Consider the following 25,628-nt stretch of genomic DNA (forward strand, 5'->3'; position numbering starts at 1 on the left):
GACACCAGTGAATCTTGCATGGTGCAAATGAGTGGAAAAACAGTTAGCCTGTGAGGAAATGTCAGATAACCCAGCAGAACCAGCTGGGCCTACCTTTCCTTACACAGCCCCAGGTATTAAGGGCGCAGCTCTTTCCTTCAGGGCAAGAGCTTGGTTCATAGCACATGGTGGCAGAGTAGTTGCATTGCTGCAAGCATCCCTCAGCCTACAGTGTCTCTCCAATCTACAGAAGACAGTGAGTCACTGTTTTTAAATGCACTGTTCAACTGTTCTCAAAACAACCACCCAAAATTACAAAGCTAAGATTTGGCGATTAATCATGTGTCACATGTTCAGGTGATGCATATTTATGTTTCACAAAGACATTGAGTCATATAGCCAACAGTCCTTGGAATAAGGCATGGCACTTGTTTAGCTCAACATGTTTATGACTGAACTTGGGTCATATGCAAATGAGTCACAACAGCACACCCTCAGGGAACCAACAGAATTAGAGGAAAGGTGCACTTTCCAGTCAAAGAGTAAGTTAAGTTCAGTATTAGAAACAGACTCATTGCTGTGATGAAGGGAACCTACACATCTTGGTGTAAGCAAAGTGGCCACTTCATAATAGTGGCCATTGTAGAAGCAACCGCGTTGCTCAGCTTTGACAACCATTTCCACTCTGTATGTATCCAGAGTCAGATTGACATCCCTCATAACATGGCCATGGGCAGTGGATATCAGATAAAATGCCACAGGACTCAGGGCACGCACCAGCACACATGCTGTAGTGAGAGTTTTCAGGGCACAAGAGCACTGGGGGGGAGGGGGGAGAAGCCAAAAAAAAAAAAAAAAAAAAAAAAAGTACAGAGTTGAGCTAGTTACAGTCTTCCAACTTCTGCTACAAAGCTTATCTTATCTGGATGAAGTTGCGAAAGAACAGAAGCCCATTTGCAGGCGTTTGTCGTTTACATGCACAAGTAAGACTGAGGATTATAAATACTCACTGCACTTGGTATTCCTCCATGATTTGACTTCACCTCCTGCCCCCTGACATGCAAATGTGTATTCTCTTAAATTACTGCAAAACAATTCTTCATTCCCATCAGACATACACAAGTCATCCACACAGTTCTGGAAGAAGGGCTCTGGGTCCACAGCAGAGTGGCATCTGCTAAATGGTCCTGCAGGGGAAAGCAGTGTGCCGCAGATGCCATCAGATGCAAAATCAACTGCCTTGGTAGAGTTGCATACTGAACCGGTATCGCGGTCTTCAGAGCAGTTCATTCCAGGTGAGCGTGACCAGGAAGATACAAACATAGAAACATTTGCATGGCCGCTATTCAGGTTAAATTTGTTTGCAGCAACAGCACTGTTGTTTCCACACAAACCGCACATATTTTCATGCGAGTCAGAAATCACTATTTGTATGATATCAGGCCCTCCATAAGTAACAACCACCCCAGTATCAGTAACAACATGAGTTAGCAAGCCAGAATGAAGTACTGCAACATGATCCAGCCGGAGGGGAAGACCCCACAGAATCCCATTAATCTGAAATATTAAAGCATTAAAAAGGACAAGTTAGAATAAAGGCATACTAAGCAGCGCATATTCGTGAGTGTACAACCGCTTACCTTTACTTTTCCAAAATGCTCCTTTTCCAATGAAATATTCACTCCTTGGGTTCTAAGGTAAAGCTGTCCTTGCTGGATAATAATGTGGTCAGATTCATCGTTACAAACCTGGGACAGAACATAACGACAGTTTCCCATTTTCATGTCAAAACTACGTCCATCATAAGCCCTGATGCGCCTACCACCAAGGACTGTGCATCGAAAAGGCTGAGACACTTGACATGCCCTGAGACCATCTTGGATGGCACATTTTGTTCCACTTGGACATGTATGGTTGGTGCACTCCACTGTGTTGGGTCCTATACAGACACAGTGTAGCCGACAGTGCTCATCAGGATAGAAGCTCTCATGGATTTCATGGTAAACATCATCGTATACGCAGCCGCACTCAGAGGCCAGTACACATTTGCTGCCACTGTAGAAAAACCCAGGTCGGCAGAAGCAGCCTTCTGTGCACGTCGATGTTAGAGGACTTGGACTTTCTACACAATGTGGCATTTGTCTCGCACACAGGTGGTATTCACTATTAGGTGTGCAGGAGAGGTCTAAGGAGAAGAAAAAGAAAAAAAAGTCACATGGGTACACAGACATACATTAGAAAAAACACTGAATCACTGTAGTTACTTACTACAGAAGTCTGAAGTTCTCCACTCATCCATCACAACACCCATTTCTTGGCATACAGTAACGTAGCTGGTCAGAATTTGACACAGGGAAGTCTGGTTACCATAGCAAAGATCATGAACACAGCTATCGTAAAAGTCTTGTGGATTAACTGTTTTGTGGCATTTGTGGAACACTCCCTCTATATCCAGTAACCTTCCACAGAAGTCTTTTCCCTGATAGACAGCCATATCTTGAAAATTGCAGACTGAACTGTTTATGGCCTCATCAACACATTCATTGCCCATTTGCCAGTATCTAATGGCCTGAAGGAAATCAGATTCATCATCAGGCATCAGGTCATCTTCCAGAATAGAATTAAAGTTCCCACACAGGCCACAGAGGTGACCAGAGAAGCTCCTTGGCATTTGAACAGTGAGGACATCAGGGCTGTACGTCACAAGAACGCCAAAATCAGTTTCAATGCGCTTTGAGCGTCCTGCCATGGAGAGCTTCACTTTCCCCCTATTTAACACAGATGGAAGCTGCAGAAGCAAACCATTTACCTGAAACAAAGGGGATGGGGCGTTTACAGCATAAATGTAGGGGGGTGGTGCTTCGTGCAATTGCAGCAGATAAAAACGTACCTTTATCTTGTTACTCCAGTCACTCAATATCTCAATTGAAAAGCCAGCGGCCACCATCTTTACATGGCGAAAGGAAACAGTAGCATCCTTCATTTGGTTCTGCACCACGATGCTGAAGTCTTCCCTGTCTCCCCAAGTGGGACAGTGAGAGGTGAGTAAGTAACTACAGTTACCATAAATGTCAAAATTCTTCCCATCAAAGGTCGTGTAATGAGGATCCCCCTTGGCTATGCACAGCCCAGGCCCATCCATGTGACAGCCCAAGACTCCATTCAAAACCTTGCACACTTTGCCATTCTTGCAGTGAGACTGAGAACACACAATCCTCTTGTCCTTAGGCTGGCAGGCACATCTCTCCTGGCACTGGTCATCAACCCAGAAGTTCTCCTTGGGGCGATAATAGGAACCTTGATGAAGACAACCACACTCATCATGTGGTACACACTTGCCAGCACTCAGTAGATATCCATGGTTGCACTGGCACGATTCCACGCAGGGCGCGGTGCAATTGTGATGGGCCGCTTGGTTACCACAGGTATCAGGGCAGGCCGTACCACAGGGCTCATAGTGGCTATTTATAGGACATGTCATAGCTGCAAAAACACAGTCAAAATAAATATGCAGGTGCACACACTCAATTTAAGATAAATATAGAAGGTAAGACTCACAGCACTTGGAAATGGCTCTCCAGTTATGGACCTTGACCCCAAGTCTCTGGCAGGAGTTGGCGTATACTGTCAGGATGGTGCATGCAGAGGAGCGAGCTCCACTGATGTAAAAGCTGTTTACACAACTCCTTACAAACGGCTCAGGAGCAACATATGAATGGCAATCTGCAAAAGGACCATTACTTCTCTGTAGGAGAGCACAGCCGAGTCCAAACAAGTCACCTTTGGAACCAGGATAAGATTTGGTCTGGCTTTGCATGCACTCGGGACACGAGAAACCGGCACCACAATCTTCAGAGCCTGCGTTACTGCTCACCACTGGTGGGCGAACAGAAGCCACAGCCCAGTCCTCAGTGCTATTAGAGACTAAGACATCATCTGAGGAGCTTTCATCAGCATTTCCACACAAGCCACACAGGAGACCATACAGCTCTGGACCAACTTCTACCTGAAGATGGTGCTGCCAGTCATAAAGTAACTTCAGGCCAAAGTTGGTGTCCAAGACAACACTGGAACTACTTGGATAAAACTTCAGAGATCCATTGTGCAGCGTCAGAGGTAGGTTCCTTTTCTCTCCGTTAATCTAGTGAATGGCAATACAAAAATAAGCATGAACGCACCCAAAAAAAAAAAAAAAAAAAAAAGAATGTAATTCAGATACATTTCATGCACTCACCCGCACATGGTTTCTCTCATCTTTAATAATGGAGATATTAAGACCTTGTAATGTTATCTTCACTGTGTGGATGGTGGAAATGGTGGCACTCTTTAAATATGCTCTGGCTATATTAATCTGCAGTGGAAAAGACGCATTCAGATCCTTACAGGTAGTCTGAACTAAAGTGTAGTTGGCGCTCCCCTGAAGGACGCAATCTCTTCCGTTGAACATGGAGTAATAGGAGTCCCCCCAAAAGGAGCATACTTTAACTTTCAAAGAACACATTGGTTTTCCACCTCTGCTGTAGCACTTCTGTTTGTGACCACAATGTAACTCCTCACAAGATGTTGGAGCTGAAAAGGTCATAAAATGTTAGACAGGAAAACATTCAAGTGTTTAAAAATGTTAAAAAGTTATTCAAGAAGTCATGGGACACACACTTTTCTCACACACTGCTGGTTGTAGGCTGTTCACGGTCCTCAGATAGTGACCCACATCTCCATCTGCAACATTACTTTGCTGCGCATTCACATCCTTCGAATCAAATATAGGTGCAATCTGGCAGGCATCTTTTACAGCAGGCAGCGCCATTAGTGTTGAGAAACCCTCTTCAATGTCATGTCTGAAATAAAGAACTTGAAGGGGACCGTCACTAGAAAAGTGAATTTCATCTGAGGTCACAACTGGTATGACCGTCATGACGCCACCAATAAGAGAGATATTCTTTCCCCCAGAGCTGGTGGTGATGTTCAGGTCAGAGTCGATAGCACTCATTGTCAACAGGGAACTGAAACTCATTCCTGTGTTTTCCAAAGGAATGATGGTGTAATCAAAACGCCAACGTGAAACTGGAGTAAGTTCAGCAAGTCCATACAAACAGTTGTTTGTGTGTTGGGAACAGGTAAAACCAACCAAAACCCCCACAGCTTTGTGGGAATTTAACGCTGAACCAGAGAGGCTGGTATTGCTCTGGAGGTACACACTCTGCAGCACCCCTAAATGCAATGTCAGGATACTACCATTCGGGTACAAGTGTTCATCAAAGAGCACATCTCCAGCCAGTAAGATGTCCACTGAGGTCTCATGGTCAGCGCTGGTAATCACCATCTGACTGACAGCTGTCTGTTTCGGGAAGTGAGGAGTGATGGGGTAGTAGTGCATGCCCCAGGTGGACACGTCGTGAAGAAAGCTGTTGTCACAACCACTCTGGGTGCAGAACGACGCAACAACTACAACAGGTTTCTTAGACATCACATTCAGAAGGTAAGAGGAGCGAGCTCTGGCAATTTCCACAGACGTTGGCAAATGAATTGTCTTTGACTGATGAGCAGCCAGGAAAATATGTTGCTCGAAGCTTGTTTTCAGAACCTTCACAGTGGCCGAGGTCCAAACACCAGTGGCTATAATAGTTACTTGATGGCTGACATTCGCCGCTGGTTCATTATGAGGGGGAAACATCATCAGAAACATCTTACCAGGACTGGCCGCAGACAGACCTGCAGAGGAGAATTTGGAATAATGTTACTCCCCCCCCCCCTTTTTTTTTTTTAAAAATTGGACATAACACTGAAATGTCTCTGCATCACATTTACAGAAAACACAGTGTAAATATTAACATATTTAAGAACTAGTTCTGACAGCAGTTCAGGGTACAATGGTAAACAGACTAAATCACAATGTCTGTTCACCGGAGATTGAGTAAGTTTCCCAGTTTGCACAGCAAGTCTACTTGTGTAACAGATAAGACAGGTAGTGTCAGATTTCAACGAGTTCAACAGCCAATCAAATACAAAGTTCCTAGTTCCTGACCCAGTACACTGTATTAAAACGTGCACACTCACTCTGGCAGTTTCCATGATAACAAGGATCTCGGTGTGGGAGCAGCAACATACCAGCAGTGTATAGAGACATTCTAAACAACAGCTAATTTAAATGTAAGTCTACCTTTCAGCCTATAATCCTATTTATGTAAACTACTGTATCATTTCTTACATGTTGATTTTTAAACAAGCTTAAATACTGTATCAGCTATTATTACAATAATGGCAAAAGATACCATGAGAGAAATGAAAAGTCATGTATATTAAAAATCACTGGAGCATTTCAACAAATTGATTGTTGCTGTGTTGGTGAGTCACTTTGCTGTTTATATGCAACTATCTGCATCACAATACAGACAAAAACACAAGTGTAGGTTTTGCAATTGCCAATTATTGACCATCATTCCCTTTAACAGTGCAAAGATTAGTAGCTTTTCTTATTCCAAGAGGTGAGACATACCCACGCCCTAGTCATCACTCAACACTAGACAAATAGAACCTCTCAAGATAGACAGCAAACTGTTGAGACTTGAGTGCTGCAGGTGAAAAATAAATCATCCTGAAGCATGTGTGCTGCAAATATCCATGAGAAAGGGAGGGTGGTGGTGGGGGGGGGTGGGGGGTAAAGGAAAGGATGCTTGAATTACAGTCCAGTGTTTACAAATACTCGCTCATCAACCATAGAAACCGCAACACTTACCAAGTGCCAAGATGCACCACTGGAGCAGCAGCACAATCTGCATTATGGCAATTCAACAGGCAAACTTACATGGATGGAATAAAGTTCAACTACTTTGTTTCCCCCGCACTGATAAATTGCAGGCGCTTTGCCTGGGAAAATGGGCAGTATGGAAAACCTATTGATAAGCGAGCAGCACGCTGACTAAACCGAGGGGAAACAGATAAAGAGCGCCAATTAATACACCTGTTCTTGTCAAGGCTGTTGGTGGGAAGCCAGTTATGACATCATCACCTGTGGACTAATTAGGCAGCACCTGCCAGGTGCCCCACATTTTCGTTAACAGCCAACACCTTCAACAGAGTGTGTCTTCTTAACACTTAAACTTTATTTGTGCATTTTCCAGGCAGGTTTAATTAAAAACTAATCACAAATCTGTGTGAGATTTTAGCAAAATTATGGCTACATGTCTTGTTTACCTGCAAGTGTTCTTCTTATCATTTACTGGAAACCAAACAGCAGTTCTTAACAGACATGGGTTTGTTTGTTTGTTTGTTTGTTTTTCCACTGTTGCATCCAGACTGAGGTGCCTGTGAATACCCTTGAAAGTTAGAAAAATGTTGCTGTGAACTTTGCCCACAAAGCGGCAGACAGCGTTTCCTGTTTCGTGCTGCTGTGGCTCATTTGATCATTAAGGTGCACACCTTGTGGGGAGTGTGTGGTGTTACAGGGCAGAGACACAAGGATGGTGTTGTCGAACCTTACTTTCCTCTGAGAGAGAACACAATTTTTAAGCAGAGCTGTTGCTCCCCAGAGTTGGTAGGTCACTGCTATTTTCACTCTTAACAGCCTATAATACAAATGTTTCTGTTGTATGAGCATCATCATTTATTTCTGTCCTTGTGGCAATTTATTTATTTATTTATATTTACAACTTGAATCAGCTTTCCTCGGCGTTCCGCAAGTTCACCTTGTTGTATGTGACTGATGATCTGTAGTTTTAATAGAGTAAAGTGCGGGAAAACAATTGCAGCTCTGTTTGTTTTCAGGTGATGTGGATATGTAACACCTTGATTTGGTTAATTCAAATGTGTAAACTTTTTTGTTGAAGTAGGTTACCAAGCGTGAGGGTGCTCTATTAAAAAAAAAAAAAAGAACTTGGCACTCTAACTCGCCTTATCTCATTTCCTATACGTGTGTTGTCATTTATAACTTACCAGATGGTGGGTTTTTGAAACAAACTTTAGTGTGACAATAGGTAACTTATGTTTTCCCAAGGAGTGTCAGAGGTGAAGGAAGGGCATAACATCTTTGTGGAGCCCTTCATACGTCGTCTTTGCTGATTTTTTTTTTTTTTTTTTTTTTTTCCTAAACATTTTTTGTTGCTTGTTTGAGTGATGTGGCTGAATGTCCTAAGGATTGGTCTGTGATGCGATATGTCTTAGGATAGTGCTGTTAACAAAACATAAAACAAACAACAGCTTTGTCTGCATCTGATAAAAAGCAAACCTGAGGTGTACTTGCGCAGCGTGCTGTGTGTGCTGTATGTGCTGAATCTGATTATTGCTGTTTTGGGAACAGCAGATGTTGAAAATGCCAACCATAGACTCTTTTCATTCTTGAGGGTGTTTGTTTACAAGTTTTATGTTTTGTTTTTTTTTTTTTCCTTCCCAAGCGCGCGCGCACACACACACACACATAGAGTGAGTGAGAGAGAGAGAGGAGGTGGGGGGGGGGTGGGGGAGTGTGGTAGGCAAATACAGGATATGTGTCTTTAAGGAGGCGACAATTGTCAGACACACTCACATCCTCTTAGTTGTTTTACCACTGGCTTATTGCCCTGGTACTGAACAAAACATCCACAAGCAATTTGTATTGGAAGTAACTATTTAGTCTTCAGACTCTTTATCAGTGGTGGACTGCTCACTCGTATGCATGGCACCAAGTCAGGTATTGTGTGCTTTGCTTTGTTTCTGTTTTATTATCATTAGTTTCCTTATTTTGTTTTCAGTCCATTGCCATAGCAGAGTGTTACATATCTATATCTATATATATATATATATATATAGATAAAACTGATTTACATCAAGCTCTCTGATAAACACCTGCTGTGGAGATGGCAGAGTTGAGTAAACATTTCAATAACAATATTTTCTCTCTTCACTGAAGCAGGGTAAGCTACCACTTTTATAAGATTGAATGACAATGAGTAAGAAATAACCTGCGGGCTTTCCCCTTCCTGTCTCCCTCTTCCCCCTTGTACTCATGTCCATTTTAGCTTTGCTACATCTTCTAAACGATCATGAAGTTTTTCTTTATCTTCACTTTTCTTTCTCTCAAATGTCCATTCTTGTGTTTCTTTTCCTATTAACCCGATGAACCATTGAAATACTGATATCTTTGCATGTTAGTGATTCCTATCACTAGTTTTAAAGTCAGTCTTGCCAGAAGAGTGCAATAGTTGAGCAGAGGATTGTTATCTTTGACAACAGAAAGATCTTGTCTGTCTCTGCTGAAACTCTGTCAATGTATGTGTAGCAAACCTCTGCTTGTATGTTTTGTTTTTTTTTTTTTGTTAGTTTTTTTAGTGGGTGGGAGGGTTATGGGGCTCTAAAAGTATTTATCATTGAAATTTAAAACCAGAAAATCAAGATTTAGGTGTTTTGTGGGCCGGCCTGACCAGACAGGTATGGTGTTCAGGGTTAATCCTGTCAGTGGAAAACTGCACTGGGGAAAAAAGAACAAAAGCAACATTTGTCCGCCCTCAAGCATCTGTACAGAAAGAGCCCTTCTTCTATCCTCGCTCCGCAGTGTAAATATTTACAATTAGTTTGTGTATGATCTTCTAGCATCTCCAGCCAGACAGCAGCTGGCATGTCTACCTCAGAAGCAAGCTGTTGGATATTATATGTAGCAAACCAGCTCTGGTATTAAGAGCAAATTCAATCGGTATTCAAATGTACAAGAATATATCACCCTATCTGAAAAATAATGCAGGTGTCAGGAGCCACTTTAATACAGAAGCAGTGGACTGGGTTGATAAATATTTCCAAATTGGATCAGCTTATTATTTCGCCCAAAGTGACTCTGAAAAGCAAATTGGCTACAGAAGGGGGTTTTATTTTCAGCTTCTTAGGTTATTTGTGTTTGGAGATTTACTGCAGCTATTCAGGAGGCCAGAACAGCCCACACTACACTCCCTTTCCAATCAGCCTCAGTTGTGTGATTAACATCTTTTTCCAACATAGTCAACCAAAATACTCCTTGATGCTGTTTTGCTCATTTAGCATGAAGATAATCTTGTTGTGGACTGAGCCATACTTATTCCTCTGCGGCCCTACAGGGTAGACATTTGTCTCGCATGAAAGTTTGAAGAGATCATCTACCATGGCATCATTTATAGATACGATTAAAGTGCATGGGCAGCTTCCTGTTGCCTAGGCCTTTAATAAAAGTGTATAAAAACCTCATTAAGGGATTTAATTGATGTTGAGTAGTTTCCATTCCTACTTCCCAGGCCTCTTGCAGGTTGATATCTTTTTAACAAATATAATAACTGGAATCTACTGTCCATCTAGCAAGTATAATCCACTTCTCTAAATAAGTAATGGTAATAAGTTGAAAACAATAAGTCGTCAACTGTGGGCGCATGTTTAGAAGTTTTCTGCTATCCCTCAGAGCCCTGCTTGATAATCTGCACCGTAACAATGTGGGTCATTCTAGTGCTTTTTCACAAAGTAATTATGGAGGAAACGGACACATGGGTATGGCTAACAATGAAGTGAGGGTTACAGTATAACATTTGGCAGAAATTCAATGGTAGCGTTCCATCTGCGTACAGAGTTCAACGCTGCAGGAGTGACAAGTAGTTCCTGATCCGCTGCCAAACTCAGTTCCCAAAACTGACCAATGAGGCATCATCCGGGACTTCAACCAGAGGTCATTCCCATGTTTCCCCATTTTAAAAATATCGTCATTCATATTGTGTTGGCTACAGCTGGGGCTTTGTTTGGCAGGCCAAGAACATCTGTGTTTCACATCTATGGGGTGGTGATGCAGAGCAGAGGTAGGGTTTGTTTTGGGGCTGTGCCATGAGGAAGTTGTGGCATTTTTCCGTCACAACAACAATAACAACAATGAAAATATATGAAAAATATCATTTTTTTCCATCAGCAGATAAAGTTGGTGGTGTCATGCTCATGGTTTTTCTTTCCCAATCAGCATGACAAGAACATGGCTTTTGATTGACTTGAGTCTATTTGTCTTAATTTAAGAAATCATCAGACATCTTTTCTGTTGTGCAACACCTGACATGGTAACCAGGGCGTGCACAAGGGGAAAATGTCAAATAAACAATTGCTGCCTGCTGACAATGACAGAAATCTCAACCGTTTTTCTGCTGAGCACTATAGGAAAAACAGCTCTCATTCACTGACCTTCTTGTTTTTCAGCCACCTCAGATTGTAATCTTGATTTGCATGCAAACAGCTAAACAAGCCAGTTAAAACAATCCAGGGACTTGATGGTTTGCAATTTGACTGGCAGCCTGAGATCTCAAAGTGCCACATAAACACCAGTAGTAGACAGCATTTCTGCTTTCCATCACACTCTATCTCTAAACCAAAACACCAAGATTCCCCACACATCAATGGTTCTGAATATTAATAGTAGATATTTTTAACTTGGTTTCTTCTCTTCACCCCCCTCTGCAGACCTTGAAGATGATGCGATTCCTGTTCCTGTGTCTGCTGCTACTGCTGCCAACCACTACTGGTATGTTCTCATCTCTGTGACGCTTTCAGGTGATAAACATCTAATCAGGGTTTGTGCATTCCTGCGCCAGTATGTTTTTCTCACCTACCTGTGCATGAGCACTGTCTGTGCTGCGTTCAACTGTACTCCCTTTTTTTACATTTTTCGACCACCCAAATGAGAAGGCGGGGAAGTGAAAAGTGTTGGTATGAACACGAATAACATTAGATTAAAGTGGTGAAATAATATAATATAAAGCAATATTCCCATTTTTTGATCTGCTCCTCTCTTATGGTAAGAATATAGACTCCCACAAATACAGTAACTTCACGTAAAGGCACTATTAGGGCTGCGTCTAATGAATGAATTAAAGTTTAGAAAATATATTGTGACGACGACTGAGTTTGTTCTCATTTATTCTCTCTCTCTCTGTCATTTACTGCAGCTGTTTCAGAAGAGAGGGAAGGATCAGCTGATTATGGTATGTAAGGAAATATACAATTTCAAGTCAATTTTAGGGCTAACATGTCTGAAAGTTTCAAGTACATCAGATAAATTGTCCATAATTTAAGAACGAAGAGTTCATCTTTAAATGAACCCAAGAGAATATATTTGTTTTTGGAAGGAATTATCACACTGTCATCTAAATTCTAAAGTCCTTTGCTTGTTTGTACACTTTTCTTGGATAATTAGTGACAGTTCCAATAATTGCCGGTGTTTTAACTTTGGCTAAACACAGGGTCCTGTAGGCTATGTATGCTGCAATTAGCAGATGCTATGAGTCATGCTAGACATGTTTGATGACATGAAGTATTCATTTTCGTGTCAGGTAGAATAATAATAAAAAAAAAACTAAACAAAAACACCTTGTCCCACTTTTACTGTGGACCGTGCTGGATAAGAACAACAAAATCTAATCACTTTAACCACACGCACAACAGGAGTTGCATGATTTTGTGTGACACACCTGCAGGTCTCTTATTTATTGCAAAACGGTTTACCTTCCTTCTTAAAGTTTTGTTGTTTTGGTCACTTAACTTGATGAGTGTAGTTTCTTGTTTGAAGTTGTGTTAGTACATTGAGTTCTGATTTCTTGTCTGATATTGATTAATGGTTCTTTTTTGTTCTCATGCCTTTTGGCCCTAAAACAACTTCATAATCCCAAAATCAACATTGTTAGTAAAACATTAATGGTGTCTATATCCTCACAATTTAGCAGCATTCATTTCTGTACCAGAAGCAGCTAATTTGTTCTTATTTTACAGATGGGGATGATGAGGATGTATTTGAGAGAGCTGGTGAGTTTCTTTCTTTTGTTCCCAAGGACAGATAGACGTTTCTTCTGTGTCACACCCACAGTCACTGTTACAACCATTACACAGAGGAGACTATGCAAAGGCTTTGGCCTCTGTCATTGTCAGTAAGTCAGCATTACGTATAAGGGCGTTCTGGTCCACTGAGATGTGTGAAGGGCTGCGGCCTCTGTTGGCACTCCCTCCTTTCGACCATTAAGCCCTGAATGGAATCAATTAGCTCCCTGGAGAGGCCCTGTGGATTCTGCCGAAAGGCCAATGAACACGTTGACTTCTCCGCCATCCTGCTGGTCAGCTAATCAACATTGGCATTCTCATTCTCTCCTCTCGCCTCTCCCTGTCATTCCTCATCTTCGCTTTGATTGACATTTGATAGAATTACAGATCTGTTTAGAACAGCGCTGCAAAGCTCTGCAATAAAGCTGAGAAGCAGTTTCTCTCCACAATTCCCTTGAACCCTGTATATATATATATATATATATATATATATATATATATGTCTGTCTGTGTGTGAAAAATTTAGACTAATTTGCTCCTGACAAACTTTCCTTCTTATCAACACATTTCCAATTAAAATAAGCTTTAAACTAATAAGTCTACTAATAAGTAAAGTCTGAAGCCTTGGTTTGTCGACAAACACAGGAGGGCTGTCATCTTCTGTTTCCAGTATTTATAACGTACTTTATAGCAACAAGAATTATTCTCATCTTATGCTCAGCAAGACTTTAGTGGTATTGTTGTCATCTGTTGCTGGCTGATAGCATGAGGTGTCTTTGTTTTCTTGTTCCTATGCAGAGGTTGTTCATAGCAAACATGCTCATGAGTCAACAGTTGTAGATAAAACTACAGGTGAAGAAACAAAGTCGGGTAAGAAAAGTACTTATAATGATGAACATTATATGTTGAATTCTTCATAATCTTAAAATACTGATCAGTAAATATAAAGGATTCATAATCAGCTAAATCCACGTATCATTCTTTGTTCAGTACACGCATATACCGTCTGACATTTTTGTCTTTTAGATCATCTCACCCTCATCATTATTGTTGTAGCCGTGACTGTGTTGGCTCTTTCAATTGCCACGATTGTCAGTAAGTACGCTGTGTTTTGCTTAGTCATTTGTAATACATAATGTTGACAAATGCAGTGCTATAAAACCCTTTTGTTAAAACTAAGCAAACATGAATTCTTCTCTTGTGCAGCTGTGACCTTTTTTCCATTTTCTTTCCCTCTTGCAGTCATAATATTAGTAAGGCGCCGCGTTCAGATTCGTCAGCAAGGGTAAGGTCATACTTCTTCCCTCACAGAGCTGATTAGAATTTGTCTTCTCTTTGTCATTCTTTAAATTGAGTGTGACGTAAGCCATTTTTTTTCCCCATGCACTTGTTTGTTTACACTTTCACACGCAAAAGAGGGACATTTGTTTATTTGTATAATCCAGACTGTATCTGTATTTTTTAATGAAACATGCATTCTCCATTTCATGCCAAGTCAGCCTGCAGGTGACAGAACTGGTCTGGTGGGTAACAGTCCCTCTCATTAATATTACTTCAACCAGTTTGTCAGCTATAAAAGCTGAAAACAAACAAAAAACAAAACAAAACAACAACGAAACACCCATCTGTGCCCGTCTAGACTTGCACCGCAATTGGCATCATGGCCTGAGGCCAGAGGGCCACCAGGGAACACACCCCACCTTGAACCCTTTCCATCATGGCCATCAACAGTAGCTGTAAGACAGCGCTTCTGGGTCTGTATGACCTAATGGGACAGGACCAAACCTGTTCCAGAGCTTACTTATGAACTTGGAGTAGAGCCATCTCATCGGACCTAATACAGGCTAGAACACATGATCCTGGCGTCATGACAACAATCTTTCAACAGCAATCTGTGAGCAGAACAGCCTAAACCAGTTATACAGAGATATGTTCTCTGTTTGCACTCCGCCTCATCCACACTTTTCTTGTTTGACCACCGTTAGATTTCTGTGGAGTAATCACTTTTATTTGTTCTTGCATGCAGTATTGCACGAACTGCAGGTTGGGTCAGTGAGGTTGAGGAGTTCAAATTAGTCTCTAGGGGTCTGCATGCGGCAGGAGAACTGCTATTGTGAAACCAGAGTCACTCTGCAAGGGTTAAATTCCTCCGCGGGATTACTGGCTGCCTCCTGAGGCTGCAGTCAGCTCTGGCGGTGTTTGGTGCTGACTGATCGCTCTGCTGAAAAGAGGCTTAATCACACAGCAACCTCTGGCTTGTTGGATCAACATTGCCTTGCCAGGTTTATAAGTCCCACCTGGGGATGAGCTGTGTTTTGAGGCGATGCAGTCACAGTGCACCTGTCAGAGCCCTGCAGCATGAGGCAGATGTGCTAGTTCCTGAATTCGACCAAACAGGGATGTTTCTCGTAGCTTTCTGCGAACTAACTGAGAACGAGCTTAAAAGTATCTTAAAGATGACATACTTTTATTAATTTTTTTGCCCCCCTCCTCTCCTAAAGGGTCTATGCCGTGCCTACAGAGCAGGACAAGAAAGGGGCCATCTAGTTCCTGGTGGAGCTGCAGTTCTGCAACACAATGAAAAAGAGGAGCAATGCACAGGGAGCCTTCTCTTACTCTTTGACTCAGGACAGTTACACTTCTTTGCACAACAGCCTGCTTTTCACCATTCACTTTGCAACTTCTTACACAGCCTCCAATCAAAAAAATATGCATTTGGTGTTTTTTTATTTATTTTTTTAAATCTATATATTTGTCTTTGTCCCAGCCATTTGTAGTCCACGTGCACACAGTTTAGCCTGGGACATTTGGAACACATTCAAACTCTCTAATTGGATTCTATTTGAGGAATCTAAATCAGCGCCAGTGAATATGGCTTTAAGCCTCTTTTGTTAAAAGGGATAATTTGCACAGCCAGACCCCCCCCCCACACCCTTTTATTGCCACCTGAAACACAAAATTATTCCCACAAGCTATGCTGCAAAACTGTATTTTCATGTCATTTGGTGTATGTGGAACAGACCTGTCGCTGTGAAATGGTGGTTGAGTGAGACAAACCACGCTAATCCACACTAAGACAGCCCAGCGCTCACTTCGTTCTCCTATTCACTTGTCTGACATCTTCTGTTTGTGGCCCATTAGGAGTGACAGTAGGCAGTGCAATAGGAAGATAAAAGCCTGTTCCCCCTCTTCTGAACTTCAGTAAGAAAAAAAACAAGTGGAAATAGCCAGTGTGAACACTCTTTCAAGACAGCAAATGAGTTGATTGCCTTGAATGATGTTTTCTTTTCAACCTCTCGTTTTCATTTTCAAAGGGTTTCACTTCAGTCTTGCAGATTGTAAATAGCCCTGTGAATGTTGTACAGAGTAAGATTAATGCTTCACGTACCGGTGGAGAAAAGCCGGGTGTGAGGGAAGAATAAAATCTGCATCAAATAGTGTCGGGATGATTGTGGGGAAATACCAACAATTCCTTTGTTTATACTGAGCATGATGGCTTCTCTGTTTTCATTTAGATGGAAATCAATCATCCCTTGTGAACGAAAGCTTTCTATTCAAGGACCCAAGGCACTGGTTGCCTTATTTGCTCTGATACAAAGAAACACATTTTCCCTGGGGGAAGGAACATGCCCCTATTCAGCGTGCCAGTTTTTCATTTGTGACTTGGGTAACTTTAGGAAAGGTTTAAAACTGGCTCTAATCCAGCCAGCTCGGTTTGCATCAGGTGCAGCAGTTATTTCAGGGCCGTGCTGAGGCATCTTTGAAAATGATGTATTCCAACCTACTTTAACAATGACAGGCAGATTGGCAGGTGAGATTATTGCTAGTGCATTTGTCTCAGTGTTCATATTTGAGCTCTGTGTGCACAATGCTGTATTTTGCGAAATACTGCGTTGCGAAATAGAAATAGGTGCCGGCATTTCAAAGGCAGGACAACTGGACACAAATTGCAGCATAAAACATTTCAGTTCTTCTGTGTTTGCGAAGTCTGTCTCTTCATATGTAGTCATATTCCCTTTTACATATATATTTCTGTGCAGCAACATTTGAATGTAGCGATATTGTCTTTGAATGCTTTCTCCTAGATGGTAGAAGCAAACAGACTTAGAGAAATACAGTATTTAGTCTATTTTACCCCACAGATGCCAACACAATGTTATTTACTTGTAATGCCGCTGTGCTGTGACACCGCTCACGTAAACCTAATGAATTAATTGTGACTACTGTCTTTATCCACTAAGACACAATATTGTATGTTGGATGTTTTTCTTTTTTTAATGGCTCAATAATAACTTTTGTAGCTTTTTATGTAATATAAAATGTATGTATTTACAAATTTTCTGACCTATGCATCCCTATTCTGTCTCTTGATGGGAAAAATACTACATTTAGCTTCTATTTTTCATTTTAAGTCTAAAAATCTAATTGTTACATTTAAAGGGCAAGGTCTTTTTCCTCACCTGTTCAATCATAAATTGTATAAAGTTGTGGTGGATGGGATCATTCTTTGAGTATAGTATTTGTATTGTTTAGTGTCATATTGCAGCAATGTTTGGTAGAAAGTATGGTCTAAAATGTTAAATATAAATTTTTAAATGCACTTGTGTCTGCAGATTAATCCATATGTATTACTTGTAACAAGGATGTTCATTCACATTGATTTCCACCAAGCAAAATTAGTAAAACATGCCGTTGCTAAAGAAAATGGTTGCAACAGGAGACTTTATCAAGATTTTATTGTGTTTGCTCAGCTGTGGTTTTTCTGACAGTAAGTTGAACATTCAATACTAAAACAAAAAAACTATTTTTGTTGTTGTTGTTGTTGTTTATTTTTCCCATTAAAGTTCTAAAAAAAAAATACAAATTTTTGTTTCTATCATTTCACACCATATGGATGCAAATATAATGCACTGGTGCGTTTTGTTTAATCTAGGACTTTACTGCCTTACAAGCGTAGAGCCACTAAGAGGCTTTGACACCCCTCACTAAATATCATGGTTTTAGGGTTAGACTGCATGAAGAAGAGGTGACTGAGCTTCATCTTCAGATACTAACAGAGCATAGATGTTGTGTAAGACAGCTAAATATGGGGTGCTATAAACTCAGTCTTCTGTAACCTTTAATAACGGTCGTGGCTGTGAGATCTGCCTCTGGCACATCGGGTGTATGATATGTGATGTTTTTACATCTCTCACTCCACTGCATGATTCGTGTGTTCTGTGTTTATTCATTGTTTTTTAATGACACTGTTACTAAGCAGCCTACAGTAACTCCACATGGACACACGCACACGTTGCCAGGTGATGGTTGAATGTTATCCTCCTGATGGACTCCGGGCTTCTTGAAGCTCTGTCCTCAGGTCAGTGCACATATCCGCTGTTGTCTTCTCTATGAGCCACTTGGTATGACCTGTCAGATTAATACACACAGCATTTAAAGAATCCATCTTTCTTCTGGAAATCAGCTATATTCATCAAATACAAATACCCAACTGGAAGGAGAGCAATTTGCTTTGCAGTTGTTGCAGCTGCCCTGTTGCAGTTTTGCCAAACAAATATCTTAATCATAATCTTTATAGTTGATCTATTAATCACAGAGCTTTTAGTCAGCATTTTTCAGAGCTACTATATGTCTGATGTGACTCATTGTTTGTCATAAATCATCCAGCAGCCAGTGGTATAAATCACTTAACTCGTTCAACTGCAGTTTTTTTTAACAGTGTTATATAAGCACAGCTACCATTCAGGCCTCACTGACTGTAATTTAGCCAGCTTTGATTGTCTTTCAGTGTAATGGCTGTGAATGCTTACTTTGAAGACCTTGTGTGACACTTGGGTAGCCGACAGACCTTGCCACCTACAGTTGCAGAAAAAGCAAAGGTAAAGCCCAGGTGGATATGATTACAGTCATTTAAAAGACATTGCAAAATCAGCAAAAGTGCTTTCAGCACTTACAGCCAATGACCATTATGCCGACAACAAAGAGAAACGCCGCGATGGCCAGTCCCACTTTGCGGAGGGTTGTATAATCTGGAAATATGGATATACATAACAAATCAGACTCATACTGTAGACTCAGGCAACAACGGAAAACAGACAACCAAGTCAAGTGTCTTACCATAGGTGAAATTGTCGTCCCACTTTGGATCTATATGAAGTAAAAGTAGAAAGAAAAATATTGAATTAAGTTTGACTGCTGAACACAGGACATCTCTGCAGGAAGAAAAAAGGTAGAGGATCACCAGGGAACAACAACCAGACATGGCATGATCTTCTGGCCCCACTGACAAGCTGTTGATGGTGTATCAAAAGCCTATCGAAGGTAAGGTAGCACAGCATGAGGACACAAATATCTTATCTTTTCTTGGGTAGGGTACAATCAAGCATTAATCTCTTGGCAGGAGAGGAAGTGAGGTGCTCCATTCCGACAAGGGTTTTGTTTGGAAAACAGGGAATTGTGATACTGCCAGTCTGCCCTGAGATAACAATAAAACTTCAATGCCTGTGGCATTTAAGGTAACTATAGATAGATAATTTTTAGTTACCCCAGGCTCTGGCTCGATGGGTGCTTGTTTCAGTTGTGGATCGGAGGGATGTCACTGTGGATGCTGAATAAAAAAAAGACAGTAAAAATATTAGTTTCCTCGGCTTATTTGATTTTCTGCATTTTCTTCTCCCGAAGTATTTAATATTTAAGAAGTCATAACACATATTTTCAGTAATTCAAAAATAATCTTTGTCAGTCAATATATTAGAACAGTACTATGAAAATATCAACTTGGGCTAAATAAGTCAAATATATATACATAAAAATACCAACTAACGTAAAAGAAAAAGAAAATCTCACAAAATGTCAATGTATGCCACCGTTCCTATCCATTCACTCTCCCTGTCAGTCTTCTCTTTCCTCTTTCTCGATCTGTCTACGTCTCCCTCTCCTCCACACTCCCTTTCACTCACCCCCTCACCCCTCCACATATCCTCTGTCCAATAGCAGTTTTCCTTGTCGTAACCTTACTGTTTCTTCAGGTCCAGGCCTTGATGCTCAATTTTTTTTGGCATATCCTGTGACCTCACTGTACACACCTCCCTCAAATATCCGCACATTTACAGTCCAACATTTCAGCATTCACTTCCAGTGTCCACTCCCGTCTCGGGTTGTAGTCCCCTACATACTAAAAGCAGTCGAAGATCACGCAGAAACAACCCTAACCCTAAACATGTGCAGACCATTCTCAATATTCATATACAGAATGATTGAATGCTCTCTCTGTCCATGTCTCATCTAACTGGCCTTTGCTCGCAGGCAAAAAAAATGTAATTATGGACTACATCACAAATTTAAAAGCAGGTATCTTCCTCATACGAGAAACCCAGAAAAAAAATCTCTTAGATACATTTTAACCGAATCTTTTCGTCCTGTTACAAAAGTAGGAGTCTCAATTTTTGTCCATGGGAAATTATTATTTGTTTTAAACAGTATGGTAACTGACCCAGAAGGCTGATACATCATTATACAGGCATACATTTTTATTAGATTATACACAGTTGTGAATATTTATGCTCCTCACGACAATCCGACTTTCTTCCACACAGTTTTTTCACAATTATCTGACACATCCACCCAAAAACAACGATCACTGGAAGGGACTTTAACACAGTTCTGAATCCTCTATACTGTAGATCGTGCTCATAATTCAATGGACATAATGAAATCACAGTCAGCCAAGGTCCTAAAGGAATACATGGATGACTTTGGAGGCTGGAGACTCAAAAATCCTACAGAGAGGGAATACACCTTCCTTTACCCAGTGCATCACCCCTTTTCAAGAGTTGACTTTTTCCTGTTGAACAATTCCATTGCACAAAAAAAATCAACACCAGTAAACACCCGATTATAAACAGTGATCATGCACCAGAGTCCCTCCTCCTTCAAAAAGAATCAGTCCACCCTAAAACCGTCCCTAACTTGCCACTTCAAAACCTCATTACTAAAGGTTTTACAGTTCATTCATTCATTCATCTCCAACCACTTATCCATTTCTGGGTCGTTGGGGTGCTGGAGCCAATCCCAGCTCACACTGAGTGAGGGCAGGGTACATCCTGGACAGGTCAACAGTCCACACAAAGGCGGCTCACTCCACCAGCTCCTACCAGCAACACCAGCTTCCCTTCCCCTGTCCATCCTTCCACACCTTCTCTGTCCTTTATTCCCCCATATATTCACTGAGGCGTAGCACTGCCCTCCCTGCCACGCACAAGTCATTTCACTCAAACATCAACAAACTACCTTCCGGGGAGGGACTGAGATGGTCACATGCACACACCAAAATAATAAAATATTTAGCTGAAAGTCTGAAGGTGCATCAATCTCATAAAAAGTTGACACACCTTGGGTTGTTAACCTACGGAGACAAATGCAGACAATTAAAAAAAAAAAAAAAGTATTAGAACAGATTTTTCTGGGACATATTGACTCCTTATCTTGGCCATGCATAATTACTTCCTTTTAAATTACAGGTGCATTTCTGTGTTTAACTCCAATTTTAATTGAATCTCTGCATATTTCAGTAAGATGAATCTCAGAGGAAATTTGGGCTAACAGTTTTTTAGAGGATATCAGTGCTCTGTCTCTTTCTCTCTCTCTAGTTGTCTCTCTTTACTTAGTGCTGTAAAATGCAGGAGGAATACTCTGCATATACTACTGCATATATCTCAACAACAGTGAGCAAACATTTTTCTAATTACCTTGTAATTAGTTTTAAAGCTGCCTGCATTCTTGATAGGGAAGCCTTCTGTATGCCTTTGCTCGTGGCATGAGGGGAAGTTATAGCCTCCTGGACTGCTGGTTGTCTATCTATGAGCCAAACTCAACAGCTCCGCCAACTGGGTGGTTAAACGTGAGGATTGTTACCTTGAGTGGATGTCAGCTCTGTTTGTGGTCCTGTTGTTTTCTTTCCAGAAGCTAAAAAAAAAAAGAGTCAGAAACATTTAAATCAAATCAGGCTCAACTGAATTCAGTTTGTTTTTGTTAAAGGCACATTGGATTACCTTCTGTAGTCTTAGTTTCTGATGATGTGACAGGGGATTTCAGCAGGTTGCTCGTGCCAGTGCTGCTTTGCTGGTGTGTGGTTTGTTCGGTGGCTGAAATTTCTGGGGAAGAAAAAACATCTCAAGTGGCTCTCATTTTAAACCAAAGAAAACCAAGAAAAGAAGGGAATTAATTGAACCTGAAACGTGTTTAACATTTTGAAACTAGATTAAATGATGGATGGATGGATAGATGGATAGATAGATATACAGATAGATAGATAGGCTGAATCTTGTAAAAACTAATAAATGATGTTGTGGAGAATAGCCATGAGCACAGTACCCTTGGGAGTCAGAGCCGTGGGAGCGATTGTTTCCAGTTCCTTCACAGTCCCAGACACCATCTGATCTGTGGTTGCGGGAGTTTGAGCCCTGGACACTGTGGAGGACAAAAGTCAAATTTTAATCACCAAAAAACACAAGTCAGATGAAGCCTCATTGTGAGGCCTCAAGACTGTACACTCAACAGGAAGAACAAAGAACGGCGTTGTTTATCCCACTAACTCTCTCATACAATGCTGTGATGTATCTGGCAGGGAAGAGATTTGTGTGGCCATGGAGGGGAGATAGCCTGTAGATGCATGGAGACTATGCCACAGCAATAGTCCAGTGAGTGGGACACACAGTGGGACAGAGAAGCACTGCGACAAAGAAGTGGCTCTTACAAAACCTCTGGCCACAAGAGAGCTGGATTGTTGTGCAAGATTTGCAGGACAGTAAGGACATTGTGTTTACTCACTCAGCACCCTCTAATTGTTTCTGAAACTCTACAAAACCTCTCCGTTCTTTTGCTAACGCTGTGAATCCAACTACATTAATGAACCAACATTAGGAAACGTAACTAAGTGTGTAATGTTTTATGAAAATGTACAGCTGACTCAAATTTTTCTTAAATTCTTACATGTCATATTAATTGCATTAAAATACAAAAATTTATTTTGGTTACACTTGAGGCTTTTTGTTTTAGTCATATTTTCATGCCCTGAGCTCTAAAGTGCTTATCTGGTCTGTGATACATTTGGAATTCAGTCAAAGACATCACAACATTTGATTTTCCTCAAAATGTCTGTCTCTAGTAGTTTACGTACAACTCCAAAGGCTCTAACTCTAAACCTGTCGGCAGAGAAGGTTGGGAAAGCCTCAAGTTTTAATTGATAATATAATCCATTCAGACACTGGTAATAAAAAAGCAATTAAATAGCTTTGGAGTCTTATGTACACTACCTAAATTTGAGACAAGCCTCAATGCAATTTATTTCAGCGTTTAACGAAGAGCTCCATCTATTTTACAAATGAAGATAGGTTTACTCATAACAACATGTGTTATTCAACCTGTGAGAGCTGTGATATAATGTTTTGTCAAGTCTTATTCCTAAATATTGGTTTTATGGATGATATCTGAGCATTAACCAGCATCTAACTAAAGTTTAACTGTGACTAAAAATGAAGATGTCTAAACTTGTGCTGGATAGTTTGGAGCATGCCATTAGCTCTGCCTTTCAGTCACAATGTACAAAAGTAATTTTAGAAAGAAGGAACTTCCTGTTCCATCCTGTGGTATGTTGACTCATTTGGTCTGGTGTAGAGTCGCTTATGGCAGCTAATGTTAGCAAACTATGTATGAATAATGATATGTAGCTGAAATTGAGTATGTTTTCGGACTTCCTGTAGTGCCTTCCAAACTTTGCTATTAGCAAAACCATTCAAATGGTAGCTCCTATAGTGAAATAGCGAATTGCTGGGAAGCTGTTGTGTTGTAGACTTGATCATAGGCGTGCTAGTTAACCGCAAAAACTGTTCCAAAAAAAGCACCTGCACCACTGTGCATTAATCACAGTTTGTTTCTGAATGTTCAATTCTGGTTTTCGGTCATTGTGGTCACTGGGAGAAAACCCTCAACTGCTCACTGCTGAAAAGCCGTCATTTTCTAGTAGGTGTGTGGCGTGTGGATGTAGTAACGAGGCCATTACTTTACTTCCTCATTTACTTCACAATCGACTTAAAGTAAACCTTTTAAATTTTGCGTACTCACCTTTAAACAAGACAAGCAGCAAAAAGGTCAAGGAAGCCAAATAGATCTGGAAAAAAAATAAAAATAAAAAAATAAAATCGAGAGAGGAGGTAAAACAGTGATGAGGGAAGAATAAATCAGGTTGTTCCTGTCAAATCATAGCCTACTTCAACATTCAACAAATGTGGTGACAAAATATCTTCAGTACACAGGTGACTCTGTGATTCAAGGTGGCTCACATAAATGCAGCTATTCTGCCAAAGGGTGGCACAAAGAAAATGTCGAATAAAAGGCTATTAATTTACACAAATTTCTTTCTTTGGTAATAATGTCAAACCGTTTGTCCTGGAGGGCAAAAGAAACATACACTGACTAGTACATTTCTGGGACTGCTCAGATGAGGAAGCTGACACAGAATTCACTCTAGAACATTTTGTACGCCGAAAATGTGCTACACAGGAAGATGTTTGCATTGAGGTTAGCATCACATGGCCACCCTGCTTCCTCCTCAAGCACACAGACACCCACACTCCTCACGGAGGATGACAGAAAACGGTTCCTACTTTGTGAGCGTCAAACTTTATAAAACACGTAAATCATAACTGCAGTTTTCCTCTCTGTTTGTCACACTTTGTAGGTTATCCTCCTCCATGTGGTTGTGTGATCTTTGTGGGACAATAGATCAAACTTCATTCTCTCTTTTTTTAACTTTGCTCCTGTCATCAATTAAAAAAACTGTTTAAAAGGATGTCAAACCAGTCCTTTTTTAACAGAATCGAAATCTCGTAGAAGGTAGGCAGCCTCCTCTGACAGGGGAAAAAACATCTTTGTTCCTCCGCCTAAAAATATATTGACCAGAGCTTGGAACAAAACTGCAGGAAAAGCCTAACTAGGTAAAAGCCTGCCCAACAATGTGTATTATGTTTTTTTAGCAATACAAATAAGAACAGCTGCCAAATAGTTACAGCAAAGACAGGAAGGGTGACAGGCGGGATTCTAGGCCATTGGCTCCTTTAAACCCTTCCCCAGCGGAAAATGAATCTCGATCTTTGACCTATTCTGGTGGCAGCTCGTCCTCCAGGCTTGGAGTGGTGTGACAGGTGAGTGTCTGTGGCTGTCATGAGTTGTGACAGCTCAGATTAGCAGGTCATGCCAATCTACATTTAATTCTGGAGCATATGTCAAGATGAGGCCTGTTTCCCCTGGGCTGTACAGGCGTCTTTCCCTTCCCCTAGCCCGACCTGCCTGCCTGTTTGTCACATGCAGCACTTTCGCTCAGTCTCTGTCTGTCCATTCATTCGCTTGTCCGTCATCCTCCATCAATCTTGTTTCAGTCTTGCTCCAGCAAAACACCCCTCAGCCCTCCGATATTCAGTCCACCCATCCAGGCTATTGTGCCTACCTTAGTGTCCATCCTGTGAGCTGCTGGAGTCCAGGAGTTTGTCCACAGCAACCCGTGTGACCTTCAGGAGCTGATGGGGTAACGGCTAAGCAACCACACCCATGTGCTCATCACCACCACTTCCTCATCCATTCTTTCGCTCAGCCACTCCTTCTCATGACATGGCCTCCTCCTTCTTGTGCTCTGGCTTTCACTCACCCACTGCACTATGATCTATGCGTGCAGTGAAGCTGTCTATCAGCAGCAACGGTTTGTAATTGCTCTCTGCCTCTCTATTTTCAACAATACATTGTCTCTGCCTTTGTGCCTTGTGTTTGCTTGTCTGTCATCCTGTCTGCCCGACTATCTATTGCTTTGTTTATACAGTCTT

General features: G+C 41.2%; 1 protein-coding gene across 1 annotated transcript; it reads right to left on the reverse strand.

The window, feature by feature from the left end:
- Positions 1 to 17,475: 17,475 nt before the first annotated feature.
- On the reverse strand, positions 17,476 to 25,414 carry fxyd5 (FXYD domain containing ion transport regulator 5). Its single transcript, XM_029503905.1, has 10 exons — positions 25,259 to 25,414; positions 23,878 to 23,923; positions 22,129 to 22,224; positions 21,807 to 21,908; positions 21,670 to 21,720; positions 19,301 to 19,363; positions 18,874 to 18,903; positions 18,711 to 18,785; positions 18,567 to 18,612; positions 17,476 to 18,165 (listed from the first exon to the last, which is right to left on the reverse strand). The coding sequence occupies exons 1-10, from the start codon at positions 25,268 to 25,270 to the stop codon at positions 18,117 to 18,119; spliced, it is 570 nt and encodes a 189-aa protein (XP_029359765.1). The 5' UTR covers positions 25,271 to 25,414; the 3' UTR covers positions 17,476 to 18,116.
- Between the last annotated feature and the right edge of the window lie 214 nt (positions 25,415 to 25,628).

This window comes from Echeneis naucrates, chromosome 6 (genome assembly GCF_900963305.1).
Source record: "Echeneis naucrates chromosome 6, fEcheNa1.1, whole genome shotgun sequence".
NCBI lineage: Eukaryota > Metazoa > Chordata > Actinopteri > Carangiformes > Echeneidae > Echeneis > Echeneis naucrates.